Below are 18,959 nucleotides of genomic sequence, written 5' to 3'. Positions count from 1 at the left end.
AGGGTATACAGAAACAGCAGCACCGCTACAAGAGTTGTTAAAGGCAAACAATAAATGGAAACGGAATGACAAGACGGAACAAGCATTTCTTGCGATGAAAACATTACTAGCTAATAATGTTAAATTGGGATATCCAGATTATACCAGAGAATTCATAATACAAACTGACGCTTCCAATATAGGAATAGGTGCTTATTTATATCAAGAGATAATGAGCACAGTAAGAATCAAACTTATTTAGCATTTGCCAGTTGTAAACTGCGAAACCATGAGCTGAGTTATACGACCACTGAGCAAGAATTATTAGCTATTATTTACGCACTGCAGCAATGGAAGAAAATTATATACGGATTTCCGATAATAATTCAAACCGACCATAAAGCCTTGCAATTTGGACTTAAAGCGGCGATGTCGAGTGAGAGGATCACACGATGAATCTTATTTACTCAGCAATTTCATATCAAAATAGAACATTGTAGTGGGAAAAGTAACGTTTTTGCAGATGAACTAAGTAGAAATCCTGTAGAAAGGGAAGTAGTAATACAACAGATTAAGCTAAAACAGCAGGATGAAGAATTCCTGAAAAAACTGAGGGATATTGTTTACTTGCAAAGATCAGATGAGAAATTAGCACTAGAGATTATGAGAATAGAGCATGATGATCCAGAAAATAAGAGGCAACCAAATGAAAACAGGCAATATGTACTGAAGAACGGAATGCTAATGAAGTATATCAACAAGGATATGAATAAATTAAGGATAATGGTACCACAAACACTACAAAAAGGAATTATTTGGCATTCTCATAGAATAATAGGATACGGGGAATGGAGAAAGTAGCAAGAATGATATTAGAAAGATTACATGGAAAGCAATCAGAAAAACCATTAGAAATGTAATTAAGACTTGTAATCTCAGACAACGAAGCACAATTCATTTCTAACTAAGCACGAACCAGTTGCTATGTTACCAACAGCCCCGAGAGAAATTTTTGCAATAGACATTTTTGGTAAATTGCCAAGAGCTACTAGAGGACATAAATATATAATTGTCACCGTGGACATATTTTCAAAATTTGTAACATTGCAGCCAATTCAGAGAGCTACAACTAAGCAGATGCTTAAAGCGATAAATAGAGGTGTTATACCTAAAATGGGAAAGCTAAAAAAAATATTAACGGATAGAGGTACCCATTTTACATCGACTGAATTTCAAGAAGCGATACATCAATTGCGGATTAAGCATATATTATGATCAGTAAGGCATCCTTCAGCCAATCCTGTAGAGCGATGTATGCGGGAGATATCAAAATATTGTAGGATATACTGTTCTATGTGTCACTGGAAATGGATTAACGTAATACGTATAATTGAAGAAAGTATTAATAATACAGTTCACGAGTCGACCAATCAAATACCTAGGGTCGTACATTTAAACGAACAATTAAAAAGACCATCGGATAATATTTTAGGGGAAAACGATGAATCAAGACCCAGCAGTGTAGAAATCAACCAGATGGTAAATGTAAGACTTGGAGAACAGGCTGGCCGACGACTGAAGAGTGTTCGAAATAAAAAATTTCATCCACCTTTCAAAAATAATGACATGGTAATGATCAAGAAAGCACCTAATTCTAATGTTTCAGAGTGGATATTTTCAAAATTTGTTCACCTTTTCGATGGTCCTTATGTTATAAAGAAAGCATTAGGTAACAATGCTTATGTAGTTGAAAATCTGACAGGAACGTACAGAAACGTACACAATGCATCCAGCATGAAATTATATTATAAAGAAGATCATGAATATTGTATAAAGTACAATGTTAAAATCATAAATGAAAGAGTTATTCAAACAGGTCAATGAAAAGCTCCATTTGTGTAAATAAATGAAATGGAAATTAATATACTGCGAGCAGTACATTTATTTATCCGTAGCAGGGAAGAAAAATGTACCATTTCAATGCCCTGATTATGTCAAAACGAGATGTTAGAATCATAACTTTTGCCATTAATCGTGATAAAATGTCAGAAAATATGCAGTAGAAAAATAGGTTGCAAGAAAATACAGACATATCGAATTAAATAGGCCGTGAATATGTTGAAAGGAAATAGAGACATGTCGAATCAAATAAGCCATAAACAGGAAGTAAAAAATGTTCAGACCCACGAAATCCAAATGGCCGTGATTAAGATAAATGCAGAACTTTTAAATGGTTAAAAACCGGCAAAGTGAACTATCGAATATTACATTGAATATCAAGACAAAGTTATATGAGGAAAGTAACACGCAAAGAAAAGGAGCTTGTTTTGGAAAGAACATTACTTGAATAAATGAAGAAACGAGCAGTATCGGTAATACAGAAACATAATGTTAATTTTCGTATATGCAACAAGATTATTAAGCACAATAACTAATAGGGGAAGGAAAAGTATAGCTGTCGGTAGTCTAGAATTGAATCGAAAATTTAACAAGGATTACTTACAACAGAAATTAGATATCGCTAATTTGAAGTATATTCTCGTCAAACAAGGAAATATTTAAAGCATTTTTATAAGTCATTCAATCTGAAATATTATCGCCTATGGTGTTATAATCTACTTTGTCTAGTAGAAATAAGATTCAAGAGAATATAATCATTAATAGAAGTATGAAACTAATGATATCTTTAAATATGTTTCTGACGCATGTAAACGACGGCATCATGATGAGCAACTAAGCTGAGAATGGGACTGGCATCTGACGGAGACCAACCAGCTCATTCTCCGAACCCAAGACTGGTAACCACAACCCGGACATGATGCAGCCATAACCTGGAGATGATGTCCCAAAGAAGAACGAGATGATTCTCATCCCAGTCCAGTAACGCGGGCAAAATAAGCTAAGTTCCATGAAATTAATTTGTAGATTATCCATGTTTAACCTAATATGTAGTTAGTTGATATAAGTGATATTATGAAAGAGAGGTCGACAAATGTATCTTCGAGATAATTTCAATGTGCAGTGTCTTCGCGAAAGAATTCATAATATTAGTTTAATGATGGATTTAGGTTGTCCTCAACTACATAAGATAACAGTCATACATAGGAAAGATGATATTCACTGGTGATGAGCTTTGATAATAATTCTCCGACTTATTTCCAAAGAAAATTTTACCATGATCAATGTGATCCAATATAGTTGAAATGCGAAATGGAAAATAGATTGACTTGCAGGATACTGAGACTAGATGCAACGCCAACCTACCACCAAATGTAAGTAAATATAAGCCCGATATGTTCATTCTTTGACAAGAAAAGTGTATCTCTTGTATGAATGGTAATTAGAGACCCATAAAGCGGTATTGTGTTAAGATATAGATTTTTTTGAATTATACGTTGCCAAGAGAGGATTAATTGATATTTATATGTGTGGCAGAAAATGAATACGATGGAATTATGAGGTTAGAGTTGTGAGTATTATGACTGATATATATTCGTTGATACAATTGTGTTGAATTATGGTATTTACGACAAAATATGATAAGAGATATTTATTTAAGGTTAACTGATGAAAAATTTCGAGACACAATTCTAATTTCTAGGTTATATTTGTCGTGATAGCAATGTGAATTACTGAGTGACGTATAATGTGGGTTGATGTAATATACATATGGTGATATTTGTTTATTGAACTTACAGAGTAATAACGGTGTACGATCATCAAAAAGATAATTTCCAAATAACTGATATTATAGTATAGTCATGGTATTTTCAAGGAGAATTTTGCATGTTGCGTAGTATTTTAACTGATTTAAATAGAAACAATCAATCATTGATGAAAGTGTCTTCATAAATTTTATGTTACTCCCATTAACAAATTACGAAATGTCATCTACGGTATCCCTTGAATTTTCGCGACCAGGTGACAGAATTTAAGTTAACATTTGACCTTTGTAGAGGTATGACCTGTTTATAAAAATGACAAGGCTACGTTAGAGAACTCCTACATATTTTTCAGGAAATATTTTGGATATTTATCCAGTTACAGATAATATATATATCATCCTTTTTGACATTCGACATTCTTGTCATTCATTATTTTTGACAATCGTATTGTCTGACATTCACTATTTTGTAATTTTTCTTTAATAATTTCAATAGTTTTCTTTTAATATGTTAATAATTTAATTTCAAACAAGAATTTTCTTTATCTTTCCGAATGAGATTATGATGTTTGCAAATGAATGTTTAAATAATTTATATATCATCCTGAGTTACTAGATGGTTATAAATAAAGCTAGTATTTGTCTGTTAGGTCATCAGCCCAGAGGCTGGTTGGATCCTCAAATAGCACCACCAAAAGTTATGCGGTTATAAGGAAACCGCAAAAACCAATGGCAGCACCAAAATGAGGCGTACTAGGCAAGACGAGAAGTGAGGTAGTTTGCCACTGCTTCCTGACTGGGTCAGAAAGTGCTATTGCAGCACGACTGACCCTATGAGCAACACCTTTCATAACACTCAGATGCACTAGTCGTGCTCTGAATGTCATTACTCAGCACCACCCATACCCCAGCAGCTTCCACATTGTCACAGCCATGGATGAGACTGGGACTTCGGTGAAAGCTACACTTTACTCTGGCCTGTGCCAAGAGATGGATACAAAAGTACTGTATCCATCAGGAAATGGCAGCAGGCAAAGCTAGTATTTAAGAATTTAAATTATTATTAAAATGGCTAATTTTAGTATAGAAGGTTAATTTTTAAGATAATTTCTTGGAGGATGATGGTTGGCTGAACTTGAAAGTTGATTATAATTACATTTAAGGACGTACTAGAAAATAAGAGGCGTGGTTTCCCAGTCGAGTCCATGTAAAAAAAAAATTATATATATATAATCTTAATCCCTGAGATGTATAGTGCAGTTAGCTAGAGATTTACTTGAACGCCGACGTGTGATTATCATAGAGGAAGGAGTAAAAAACCATTCGCCATAAAAAAAAATTGGTCTTTCACCCGAATGTTAGAATGCTTCAAGAAAATTTATCACCAACTGCAGAGCAAGGAAAGAGAAAAATGCCACGGGACTAAGCGGATTGGTTCATGAAAATTTGTCGCCAACAATGGAGTTTGAAAAGGAGATCAACACCCCAGTCAAAAGAAAAAAGAAACATGTCGGCGCAAAAATAATCTTTGCCGGGTTAGGCAAGAAAGATATTCCCTCTACACACAGTCACAATACCAAGCTTTACATCAAGAACTGCAGGCTAAAAAGGCAAATATATTGAGAGATGTTTACCAAACAGACGGCATGACGACATCAGAATGGATGAAATCTGACTATGAACTGCAGCATACCATAACGCCCTTCTTATTAAATGTTCAAAAGACCACTGAAAAGGGCAGATAAAACAATATGACTACAACAGGCATATCAAGACGAGTTGTCTGACCTATTTATAATGAATGTTGCAAAGCAGCACAGGGCCTCTAGTTAAACTGAATGAAAAAAAATGAAAACCTACAACCTGTTTTCCAGTCATTGACCAGGCCAGGAATGAAATTAATGAATCATATATAGGCTATTAGTACGATGGGGTCGCCACTCCCAAAGTGATTTTATTAATGACTGATAGATGCTATGAAATGAAAATGGAGTGTGTTGCTGGAATGAAAGATGACAGGGAAAACCGGAGTATCCGGAAAAAAAACCTGCCCCCCCTCCGCTTTGTCCAGCACATATCTCACATGGAGTGAGTGGGATTTGAACCACGGTATCCAGCGATGAGAGGCCGACGCGCTGCCGTCTGAGCCACGGAGGCTTTCTAGTTAAACTATAAAACACAATTTACTGATAAAAATGAACTCGCTACTTTTCAATTATATATAGGCTATGTATATTTCTTACCTAAGTCTTCTTTCAAAAGATTTTTTCTTAATCCTCTCCTTCCTTCTTGGAGACTGAATTTTGAGAGATACTAAATTATTCATTACGGAGGTAATAAGCCTTCAGCACCTGCAACGAACAAAATAACAATAAATATGACTTTTTTAAATTTTATTTTTTTACAAGTTGCTTTACATCGCACCGATACAGATAGGCCTTATGGCAACAATGGGACAGGATAGGGCTAGGAGTGGGAAGGAAGTGGCCGTAGCCTTAATTGCCTGATGTGAAAATGCGAAATCATGGATAAACATCTTCAGGGCTGCCGACAGTGGGGTTCGAACCCACTATCTCCTGAATACTGGATACTGACCGCACTTCAGCGACTGCAGCTATCAAGCTTGGTAAAAATTATGATTTGATTCAGCTGACTTTTCACCTTGAAAACCAATGTTTGAATCCCAGCAATAGCAGGATAGAATTTTTACTGGAAAATTAACTAGTGCCAAGGAGGATATCCAGTCTTTAAAGCCCATGTCAAAACGCTAAATGAGCCACAATGGCCCAAGTAACCGTAAAATGAACGGGGGGGGGGCTGATCATCCCTCCTTTAATTGAAGACTTCCCCAGAGTAAGGATGTAACCAACAAATCTGTAATTTTTTCAGGAGAGAGGAAAATTATTTTTGGGATTTATTTCATGTTATACACTACTTGAATCAATTGCATTGGCTAGTGTACAAATGAGTTCATCTATTAAAAATAGTATTTTATTACCGAGCAAGTTATCTGTGCATTTAGGGGCATGCTGCTGAGGGCTTGCATTCAGGAGATAGTGGGTTCGAACCCCAGTTGACAGCTTTGAAGATGGTTTTCTGTGGTTTCCCATTTTCACTTCCAGGCAAATGCTGAGGCTGTACCTTAGTTAAGGCCACGGCTGCTTCCTTCCCACTTCTGGTGTGAAAGTGGGAAACCACAGAAAACTATCCTCAGGCCTGCCTAAGGTGGGATTCAAACCCACTATCTCCCAAATGCAAGCTCACAGCTGCGCAACCCTAACTGCACAGCCAGCTTGCTTGGTTTGGATTTAAATAATAATAATAATAATAATAATGTTACTGATTTTACGTTCCACTAACTTCTCTTCGGAGAAGCCGAGGTGCCAGAATTTTGTCCTGCGTGACACGATGCTGACATATTTGAGAACCCTCAGATACCACCGGACTGAACTAGGATCGAACCTGCCAAATTGGGCTCAAAAGGCCAGCGCTCTACTGCCTGAGCTACTCAGGCCAATAGTTTGGATTTGAATACCGTTGTTAAAAATAGTGAACATTCCCTTAATAAGGTACCTTTGAACAAACACTCTTGGTAATGTTTCATCTGTTTCCTCAGCCTCTACATCAATTAGCATGTTCAATTTTTTTTTTTCCGGAGGACATCTTGTACTTTTAACAGATTAAAGTATTCTCTTTTAATGACAGACATTGCGGATAGGGGAAGGACACTGGAGGCGGAGGCTGTCATTAACAAAAGAACGTATCTCAATAAGACAGAATGGAAGATGCTCACTAACAGTACCTGGGAAATTGGAACTGTAAAAATAATAATATGATTCTCTTTCAAGGGTCCCAACGTCTCTTACCTATTTTCTTTCACTGCCCCCCCCCCTGCCTTCACTTTAACACTTCCTTGGAAATTATATATAAGAAAAGCATTTTTGGAAACTAAATGTGTTTTTGTAGTGATGGGAAGTCAAAATTTTTGACATAACTTTTCTGGAACTGTAAAAAATTTATGTAGAAACTGTATATCCTAATGGCTGTCAACATGCCTAAGCAGCACAGAATGGGAACATGTGCATTCATGGTATACTACTTATTTCCTTTAATTCCAGGTGGAACATAGGGCCTCGACGAAATTTCTCCAGCTTGTTCTATCTGCCGCCAATGCTTTCACCTCCCTCCATGTCTCGTTAACTCCAGCAATCTCCTTGTCTATGGTTCTCTACCAGGTAATCCTCGGTCTGCCTTGCCTGCGACTGCCTTGTGGATTCCAAATCAATGCCTGCCTTGTGATACTTTCTTGTGGTCTTCTCATGGTGTGCCCAATCCATCACCATTTTCTTCTCATTATCTGTTCCTGTATGGGACTTTGACTTGCGGCCTCCCAAAGGTCTTTGTTTGAGATGGTCTTTGGCCACCATATTCTCATAATGTACCTCAAACACCGATTTATAAAAGTCTGTAACCTTGTAGTAATGTCTTTGGTTACTTTCCATACAGTAACACAGATTTAACATTTGAGTTGAATATCCATAGCTTCGTTTTTATACGAATATGAGGGGATCTCCATATTGGTCGTAACTGTGCAAAAGCTCCTTTGGCTTTATTTATACGACTCACCACATCTCTAAAAGCACCTCCATCCTGGCTTACCATGCTTCCTAAGTAGCAAAATTCCTCTATCCTTTCAATATCCATTCCATCTAGAGTCAAGTTGCAATTGTTACAATGGTTTAAGCGCATTTCTTTAGTGTTTTTGTTATTAATCTTTAAGCCTACTTCTTTAGCTTCTATTTTTATGTCATTCAGTTTGATTTCCATGTCCCGAAAACATTCCGCAGGAAGACAGAGATCGTCCGCATAATCCAGTTCTTCCAATCTGTTATTTAATCCCCATTGAATAACACGCTTTCTATTCGTTGCCTCTCTCAGCATACAATCCAGTGTCATGATAAACAAAATTGGCGACAATAGACATCCTTGTCTTACTCCAGATTTTACAGCAAAAGGTTCAGACAGCTTCCCTTTATGTTCTACTTGACAAGTATATCCATCATACATTTCCTGTGTAAGACAGACTATATTTTGTGGAATTCCGAACTTTTCCATAGCCTTCCACATTTTCCTCCAGTTGACAGAGTCAAAGGCCTTTTCAAAATCAATGAAAATTATATACAGAAATGTCTGATACTCAGCAAATTGTTCAATGATTAGCCGTAGTGTGTTAATCTGATCCACAGCAGACCGACCTTCTCTGAAACCTGCCTGTTCTTGACGTAGTCTCCTGTCAATAGCTATGCGTATTCTGTTCTGTATGACTCTTGACATCACTTTTCCAACATATCAGAGCAACGTTATTCCCCTCCAGTTATTGGAATCTGAGAGGCCAACCTTCTTCAGTATTTTGATGAGGACACCCTTCTTTCACTCTTCAGGAAGGTGTTCTTCGTTCCATATTAGTGTTAGAAGTGGCTCCATGATTTCTGCTGTTAAATATGGATCTACCTTTAGGGCTTCTGGGATAATGTTATCTACACCAGGTGCTTTGCCACTCTTCATTTGTTTCACTGCTTGTGCAATCTCTTGTAGTGTTGATGGTTCAACCAAGATGTCTAGATCATCCAAAATGAACTTCTTCAGTTCTTGATTCCTAACCAAGATTATTGAGTACTTCCATGAAGTGATGTCTCCATCTTTCCAATTATTGTCTCTCAGATGTCAAGGCTACTCCGTTTGCATCTCTGACTGGTTGCTGCCCTGAAAAGTTCCTCCTAGAAAGCTTTCTCGTAATGGCATTTACTTCTTTGCTGTTGCCGACTCTTGCTGCTTCTTCTGCTTGTGTTGCCAGTTGGTCTGTAAACACTTGTTTATCTCTCCTCACTTTCTTCTTAACCTCCTTGTTGGCCTCCCTGTATTTTTCCATTGCTACTGCTTTCTTGTTCTACTGGAGTTGACAAGTGCCTTGCACTCTCTTTGCTTTTGGATTGATTCCCAAGTGTCATCCGATATGCATTCTTTCCTTCCTGGCTCTCTGTAGCCCACTATATCTTCACATGCGTCATGAAAGAGGTCCTTGACTGTATTCCATTTAGTATTTGCATCTTCATCTGGTTGTTCGGCGAGGGCTTCAAACCTGATCTTCAAATGTATCTTAAATTTATTTTCCACTTCAAGTTTCCCAAATTTCCCGGAGTTGAAATGTTCCATTCATACTGCTGCCTGTTTTACTAGTGCTGGTCGCTGCCTACATCTGCTCCACGTTTACACACATCCAAGAGAGAATGTCTCCATCTTTTACTTACTGCTAAGTGATCAATTTGGTTTTCTGTCCGGAAATCAAGTGACACCCATGAGATCTTGTGGCAGTTCTTATGTGAAAACAATGATCCACCTATAACCAATCCAAAATTACTACATAGGTCTATGAATCTCTGACCATTATTATTTTCTTCTCCTATTCCGTGTCTACCCATGATGATTTCTCTTCCTGCATACTCATTACAGATTTTTGAATTTATATCTCCCAACAATAACACAATGTCCTCCTTCTTTTTCCCTGCCAGTGTTGATGTCAGCCTACCATAAAACTCCTCCTTCTCTTCCTCTTCTGCTACCTCTGTTGGCACATAACACTGTACTATGGTCACAGGTCTAACTTTGGTTCTTATTCGTACAGTAATTATCCTGTGTGATACAGGGGTCCATTCCATTATGCTATTTTTTGCTTTCTTTGTGAGTAAAACACCCACTCCACTTGAATGCTGATCATTTTCTTCTCTTCCAGAGTAAATGAAGACACCACAATCTTCTGTCCTCACCACTCCATAGCCTGTCCATCTTGTTTCACTCAACCCAAGTATCTCCAGTTTATACCTTTTCATTTCTGCCATTACTTCTCTCAGTCTGCCAGTTTCATACATAGTTTTCGCATTCCAGAATCCGATTTGTGTCCTGTATTTCATTGCAAAAGTCGTCTCCATAAAATCCGGCCAGCATAAATTTCGTCTGGTTTCTGTAATAAATTTAATTCAGGTGTGCGAGTTATTAGCCCACAGGACCCTAACAGAGATGCCAACTTTCGAGAAAGGCAATTCGTAATGCAGCCGTTAGGGCACGGGAGGGGGAGGGGGGGGGGGGGGCGTAGAATTTTTCCCCCGAGATCTTACTAACTTAGGTGTACTCTTAAGTAGTAGTTATAGTACTCATTATTCATGCATTTTTAATGTACTGTACGTATGATGTGTATTATATAGATATGACTTTGTTAAAGTGTGATTATTTTTGTTAATACTATTACTGTTATTATTGTTAATATCATATACAGTAGAGTCTCATTAATCCGAACTAATTGGGACTGGATCTGTTCAGATTACGAAATTTTCGGATTAACCGAAAAATAGTTTCTAATAATAATATTGTTTTTACATCCCGCTAACTACTTTTACGGTTTCCGGAGACGCCGAGGTGCCGGGATTTTCTCCCACAGGAGTTCTTTTATATGCCAGTAAATCTGCTTACACGAGGCAGATGTATTTGAGCATATTCAAATACCACCGGACTGAGCCAGGATCGAACCTCCCAAGTTGGGGTCAGAGGGCCAGCGCCTCAACCGTCTGAGGAAAATAGTTTCTACAGTACAGTAATGTACATACTGTAATTTGAAATGTCTATTCTTTAGCAGTTAAATTAATAAAATACTGTATAAATTACAGTAGGGTAGTTAAGAACCCCTAGAGGAGAAAACGACAATGAAAATGACATTACCATATGGATGGAAGCTGACTGTCATCAATTACAAACAGACCAAGAAATTGTAGCTATGGTGGAAAAAAATCTGGAGTTGATAAGGAAGAGAGTGACGACGAAGAGTACACAATGAACAACTAGTGTCACATTCAGATGCCGTGGCTGCCTTAGAACTTGCCGTACGCTACATTGAGCAACACTCCGCTGCTATGCCCACTGATGTGATGTTTACGAGACGCTGGCTTAACACTGCATCTTCGAGTAGGTTCCAATCACTATGGAAAAGAAACTAACAGACTTTGTATAGATGAACAACCAGTGGTTGATGGTTTTTGATGTGTAATTATGTTTACATTAAGTTATCCTAGTAAAATATGACTAATAAAATGCAAATACATCTTCATTCTATAATATGTTCTTTCATTTCAATAAGGAGATTTTTTAAAAACATTGAATATTTCAGTTCAGATTAACAGGACTTTCGGATTAATGGGACTCTAGTGTAATTGTCATCAATAGATACTATTAAGTGTTCTAGGTTAAGACTGGTCAAGTGTAAGAAGGGAGTACATCCCTAACTTCGCCAGGATAAATAAAACATCTCCAACACCGCGCATTCAAATTCTGCGCCTAAATGAACTCCTCTATTGGTAAAACAGTGAAACTGAAACTACACCAACTTAGAAATTTAATCAGAAGATGTCACCACTAAAATATTATGTAATTTTGTTATTATGTAGTTGCCTAACCTGAGTGAATATCTCCTTGCTTTGTTTGCCATTCATCAAGAAGTTTGGGCATTTTTCCACAGATGACACTACAAAAAACTATGATCATGCACCCTGGTGTGAAGTGAAAGAACTTATGATTTGAAGAAGTTTGGCATTCATAAGTTTTTTTTTTTACTGATTGATGTTCATTTATTTTTGGGTTGGCAATATTTTCTTTTCCTTTCCGCCAGTTTTGAATGTAGCCAATCCTTAATTTCTGTAATTCTACCACTTGTTCGATCCTGAAGTGTAACTTTGAATTGGACCAATTAAAGTGAGAGGGTATGGCTGGTTTATTCCTGAATGATCTCGAACCTTCCCTGAGGGTTTATAAACTGCGGCTTTTCACGTCTCTTGGCCAACTGATCGACATCTGAGTGTGTGTTAAGCAAGAGGCGGGCGGCCTTTTCGTCAGCAGCTAGAACTGCTGTCAGGTATAGCCACATATTCCATCTTTCTTGTTGTAGCTATCTCCGCAGCTTAACCCGAGGGAAAGGTCCAAATCGTTAACTATGTAACCTTCTTTTCTAAAAATGTAACTTCTGCCGGCTAATGTAAAAAGTTTCATAAAATCTTTGATTGTAAATCGGGGATAGAGAGTGATGTACCCTCTCAAGCTCCCCTTCATCTTGGTTTGAGGTGACCACGTTTTGTAACTTGTTTCACTTCCTTTCCGTACTGCATTAATTTACCCTTATATGAGTCACCTCAGTAGTTTGGGAATAGTCCCTGTTTCAACGGCCTAGTGCCCTTTAGGTTTTATGTGTTCATATCTAGAAGTGCAAGTATTCACCTCCATTCATTTTGTGTTCGGGCCATTTATTTAACCGTTATTCCTTTTCCATGAAGGCCCAGTAGGTTGGGTATTAAATACCCCTGTATAATCATTTTCCAATTGTATGTTGTGCCTTGAGAGGCGAGAAATTGTAAGTTGATGTTGAATTGAGTAGGCCTGGAAAACTGAGAGCCTGTTAGCTCTTTTTCAAAGTTTTTGTAAGATTAATGAATGCCTCTTGAAAGCTAGATGTTGTTATTTTGGGAGCAAGTGCTCTTTGAACTTTGCCCTTGTATAAATTTGTGCTCTTTTGTAAATTTGAGCTAGTAGCTCACGAAATGTAAAGCTAGGGGCCTAAAGCCCGAAGTGTTAAGATTCTGAATCTTTGATTTTTCCCCATCTTGTTTAATGATTGCTACTTGCACCTGTAATATTGTCATGAAAAAATTGTTTGAAGTTCTAAAAATATAACCTTCAGTTTAAGTTTTAAATTCAATTCTTGACATTGTAGTTAAGACCCATTCCCCCCAGCACCTTCTATCACCTCTGCGTTCCACAGATACCCCGGAACACATGGTAGCAGACCGTGGTTGAATGGGTCTCAATTAAGCCCTTTTTGACGGCTGAACATAGCATTTGGATCGTACTCTAAGAATTTTCTCAGTCGCTGGATATTATCTAAATTTGTAAATTTTCTTTCATCATGTCTGGCCCTCGCGAAGTCCTCCATCCCGACCACTTGTGCAAGGAGGAATTAATTTATGAATTACTTATTAGGAAGGTTCAATATGGAGGCACGGTTGCAGCAGATAGAACCAAACTTAAGGAATCTTTAGAATTACCAATTAGTATCCCAACTTTGGGAGAGAAGAAAAGTGATGAGGCTCTCTCCACTATCACTGATAACACCACTGAGTTAGCATCTGTAGTTAGCTTTTTTTGAAGTAAGTGATCCATCTCCTAATCAACTTAAGAGAGTGCAGGCAAGACTGTTCCATTTTACAACAGGGTCAGCGATCTATTGCCTCTAAAATTAAAGGAAGGTCATGGTAAGAAGACTTCCACGCACATCTGTTAGCTAACTTCATTCCGGCTCGAGCCATGTCTTCCTTAATTCAAAAGTAGGTACTATTATAGAGTACAGCAACTGGATGAAAATCCTGCAGACTTCATTCAGGACATTAAGTTCTACACCAGGGTATTCGCTCTTCATTTCCCTGAAGATCAAATCGTGCAGACCATTGTTGAAAGCATTTCCCCACCCTATAGGTCATATCTGTATTTCGCATCGCGTCCTCAAACCTTTGCTGAATTAGAGGCTATGGCGGTCTCAGCCGAAGGAGTGCGGTATGCCGACACCTTGAGAGTCGCTAAGGAACACCCTTCGTCTTCTAATAGTTTTCGGCCTTTGCCTCGCCGAACTTTCACCACCCGCAAATGCTATGCATGTGGGTCTACGGAACATCTCCGTAACAAGTGCCCTTTGGTTAAATCTACTGGGACAAAGAATGGAGCAGGGTCATCACAAGGATGTTTCAATTGCGGCTCTTTTACTCATGTCGCCAATAACTGCACTAATGCCAATAGCACCCACTCCTGCTCAACTTCTGGTGCAACCTCCACCAACTCGAATAATCTAAAGTGACTAGTGTCCTCGGCTGAGTCAGCAGGGTCATTTTTCCAAGGCTCAGCCCCTGTGAAACCCAGCAAAAGCTCGGGTAAGGATAAGAGTTCTTCTCAGGATTGCGGCGGAGTCCCCCGCACTCGTACCATTTCTTAAGATCGATTTGAATAGTGAACCCGTGAACCCGTTACCGCTCTATTAGACTCGGGGAGTGTTTGTTCCATTATTTCGGCTCAATGATATTCAAAATTAAAGTCTGTATGTAAATTTTCTGATTATTGTTCGTCCTAGTCCAATGCATTTCAGCTAATTCTTCTCCATTAGAAATTTTAGGTTTCATATTCGCCAAAATTCGGATTTCTACATTTACTTGGAAAATATAACTGTTTGTGACTAAGCACTTGTCTTGCCCTGTTATATTGGGAGCAGATTTCATGTCTTCTACTGGTCTAGTGCTCAACATTCACAGCAAATCAGATGTAAGGCTTTTCAGGCGTTTGCTCTATTAACCAGCGTTTCGTCTTAGGTCTGACACTAGACTCATCAGAGTCTGGGGTGTATGCAGGTGAACTTATCAGAAGCGCTTATAAGAGCCACAGTCTGATAACCGCATATGGGAGATAAATCTCCACAATGGAATTATTGCCCGCCTAGCAATTACGAATGGAAACTTCTAAATTCCCATGGAGGGAATTAGATACTTTTCACCAATAGAGCAAGTCGTGCACCTTCAAATTTGCTAAGCATTGTAAAATTTTGTTGCTAAAATGTAATTCTGTGTCATGTTCATCTGTTTCGCCTACCCCGCATGAGATGTTGTTAGACCTTAGACATCTACCTGAGGAGCAGGCTGAGAGTATTCGTAAATTGTGTCAGTCGTTTCCAGATGTATTTTCTGATACTCTTGGTGTTACTGACTTTATTGAATACAAGAATGAGGTTACTGATTCAATCCTGGTTAGATTTCCACCTTATAGGCTATATCCTCCTAAAATGAAGGCTCTCAAGGAGATCATCGATCAGATGTTAAAGGACGGGATTATTCGACCCTCCAAATCGGCTTATTCATCGCCCATTTTCCTGGTGCCGAAACCCCAAGGTGGCTTCAGGCCAGTCATTGATTACAGGGCTTTAAATCGGAAGGTGGTGTTACAATCTGTGCCCCTTCTGATCTTCACTCCTGTTTTTCACGGTTTCGGAGCGCTAAGTTCTTCACCATCTTAGACCTTAACCAGGCGTACAACCAGATCCCTCTAGCTGAAGAATCGAAACATCTAACAGCTTTTGCCACGGATTGGAACTTGTATGAGTACAACTGCATGTCTTTCGGGTTCCCCACGGGGGCAGCTGTGCACACGAGACTGCTAGACAGGGTCTTCTCCGACATCAAATTCGAATACTTGTATCATTATCTTGATGATGTCATCGTATTTTCTGAGACCTTTGAAGAACACCTTGATCATCTAAAAGAGGTTCTCAATCACCTTTGTAAGGCCGGGTTGACTGTGAAGTTAACTAAGGTAGCTTTTGCTAAACCTTCTATGTCATTCCTAGGGCACATTGTGTCGCCCGATGGTGTTTCTATTGATCATTCTAGAACACAGGCCATCCGTGATTTCAAACCTCCTAAGGACATCAAAGGTATTGCCAGGTTCATCGGCATGGTGAATTTCTTCAGGAAATTTATTCCTAACTTTGCTAACATAGCGGCGTCTTTGAACTTACTTCGTACGAAAGGCGTCAAATTTGAGTGGGGACCTTCTCAACAAGCCGCTTTCGAAGATCTGAAATTATCTCTTTGTAATGCCCCGGTACTTGGTATGCCTGATTTTTCCAAGAAATTCATTGTACAAACCGACGCCTTGTCATCGGCGGTGGCTGCTGTCCTTCTTCAGGAAACTGAACTCGGAAGATGACCCATAGCCCATACGTCTAGGACACTATCGGCTCAAGAAACCAAATATTCCATCTATGAACTTGAGGGTTTGGCAGTCTTATTTGCACTAGAGAAGTTCCGACTCTATCTGGAACATGTTAAGTTCGACCTGGAAACCGATAACCAAGCCTTAAGTTGGGTCTTAGCTAGGCCGTGTCGTACTGGTCGTATAGCCCGTTAGACCATCAGGATTTCTGCCTTCCAATTTGATGTTAAGGCATATCAGAGGATCCGAAAACATTGCTGCGGATGGACTAAGCCGCATGTTTTCTCGGGATGGGGAGACCACTGAACAGGAAGATAATTCTTCTCTTCCCGCGCCCATATCTTCGGGTGTAAATGCCATTCTAACTGATGCCCCCATGTTGTTTAGGGATATTGAAAAATATCAACGTGAAGATCCTGTGCTGGCCCGTATTATTGAAACCCTTTCTTCTGGGGAACATGTCGTCCCTTATGTACTGAGGAACGAGGTTTTGTGTTGCCCGTCGAGGCATGATCAGAAGATGAAAGTAGTGGTTCCAGCCGTGCTTGTACCTATGATCTTCAAGTACTACCATGAGACCCCATTAGGGGGGCATTTAGGCATCTTCAAAACTCGAGAAAAGATCCAAGAGATGTTTATTTGGAAAGGTATGGACGGTGAAATTTGTGAATTGGTAAAAGCTTGTGAATCTTGCTTGCTTAGTAAGCCCACCTTGTCCACTAAGCTATGTCTATTGTCTTCTCATCAAGCGTCGCGCCCCATGAAACGCCTTTATATAGATTACGTCGGACCCTTCCCCCAATCAAAGGGGAACACCAACAAATTCATTCTAGTATGTGTAGATGGTTTCACAAAATTTTCCTGGCTATTTCTGACTAAGATGTCAACCGCTCACTCCACCATTTCTTGTTCAAATACCATATTCGCTTCTTTTGGTTCTTGCCAATATATAGTTTCTGATAATGCTAAGGCATTCACATCCAACCTCTTCCGTAAATTCTGTTTTGATTTGTCTATGTATGTATGTTCAGTCCGTCAGTGATTCTGCTGGTGGGATCCTCAACAGCTCTGCCATCAGCTGTCATAGAGGGCCTAGGCATCACTGAAGAGGCATACTAGGGAAATGAGGAGTGAGGCAGTTTCCCGTTGCTTTCCTCACCGAGCCAGAGTTGCAATTACATATCAGTCTGCCAAGCCCACTGAAATGCATACACCCACTGACCCTATGAGCAACATTTTCACACCATTCATAGCAGGGACTGGCCGCATAAGGAATGACATTACTAGCATCGCTCATACCTCAGTCACTTTCATATTGTCAAAGCCAAGGATAAGACAGAGACAGATCTATGAAAGTAACAAAATTGCTCTAGCCTATACCAGAAGACATAGTGCACTGTAAACACTAGGTCCTGCCAACAAAGGCATGATTTGTCTATTTCACAAGTAACTACTTCAGCGTATTATCCCCAACCATCTCTGGCGGAGCGGGTCAATCGCAATCTTAGATCGGCTCTCATTGCGTTTCATCATGAAGATTATTCCAGGTGGGATACGTCCCTGCATTGGTTGGCCTTTGCTCGAATTTGGCGGTTCATGAATCTCATTAGTTCACTCCAGCTTCTCTGATATTTAAATTTGTGCCTAACACGCCGCTCTCTAACCTTTGGTCACTCAATGATATTTTACCAGAGACAATAGATCCCGATAATATTAGAGATCTATGGAAAAAGGCTAAGCACAACCTGAACGTTTCTCATGAAAAGGTTAGGGAAATACATGGTCGTGGACGGAGGCCCACCAATTTTTGAAGTCGGTAATCAAGTCATGGTTAGAAACTTTGTTCCCGCGGGCAAGCTTGCCCCCAGATTTCACGGGCCGTGCGTTATATTGGATTTTCTGACTTCCGTTACATTATTAGTGAACAATCCAGCCAGAGAGAGAATCTTTAGAGTGCACCTCTCGCAAGTTAAACCTGTATAATTCGTTTTTTTATGTTCATAGCCGCTAAAATTTAGCAGGAGTTTGAAGGTTATATTTTTTTTTAGAGGCCTTCTGCCCCGAATTATTTTATTTAGTTATATGTATATAATATGTATGTCCGATCTTCCCCTCTGGTCTTCCTGCTGTCAATTCCTTAGTGGCCATTACCAAGCCCCCATCTCCTGCATCTCCGCACTATTGGCAGTAAAGCACTTTCCACGCCGCCCGCCCCTCAGCATCACCAATAATGATCATACCCTCTAATCTCAAGTCTCCAACAACACTTTTCTGTCGCCGAGATCTTACTGTTTCAGTGCCCCCTCAGCCGGTCGCCGACGTACTGCAACAGAAGTGGGGTACGGGCCCACTCCACTCCCGTGAAGACTCCTTGTGAACGGCGGCGCCAGAATCCTTCTCCCGGCAAAGGCTGAAGTGCGCTGCCCCTACCGCTAACTCATCTGGGGACTGCCCATATACTTCTAATCTACGC

General features: G+C 39.3%; 1 protein-coding gene across 2 annotated transcripts in view; it reads right to left on the bottom strand.

Annotated features, from left to right (window-relative positions):
* Nucleotides 1–18,959, bottom strand: part of LOC136871854 (polynucleotide 5'-hydroxyl-kinase NOL9) — a 371,126-nt gene that overhangs the window by 336,350 nt on the left and 15,817 nt on the right. For both annotated transcript variants that reach the window (XM_067145491.2, XM_067145493.2), the window contains exon 2: nt 5,887–5,994. In XM_067145491.2, the coding sequence (XP_067001592.2) occupies nt 5,887–5,969 (83 nt within the window). In that variant the 5' untranslated portion in view covers nt 5,970–5,994. The remainder of the gene's footprint in view (nt 1–5,886; nt 5,995–18,959) is intronic.

Source organism: Anabrus simplex, chromosome 4 (assembly GCF_040414725.1).
Source record: "Anabrus simplex isolate iqAnaSimp1 chromosome 4, ASM4041472v1, whole genome shotgun sequence".
NCBI classification, from domain to species: Eukaryota; Metazoa; Arthropoda; class Insecta; order Orthoptera; family Tettigoniidae; genus Anabrus; species Anabrus simplex.
Note: the sequence above shows the minus strand (reverse complement) of the source record. Positions and strands in the feature narration are given on the sequence as shown.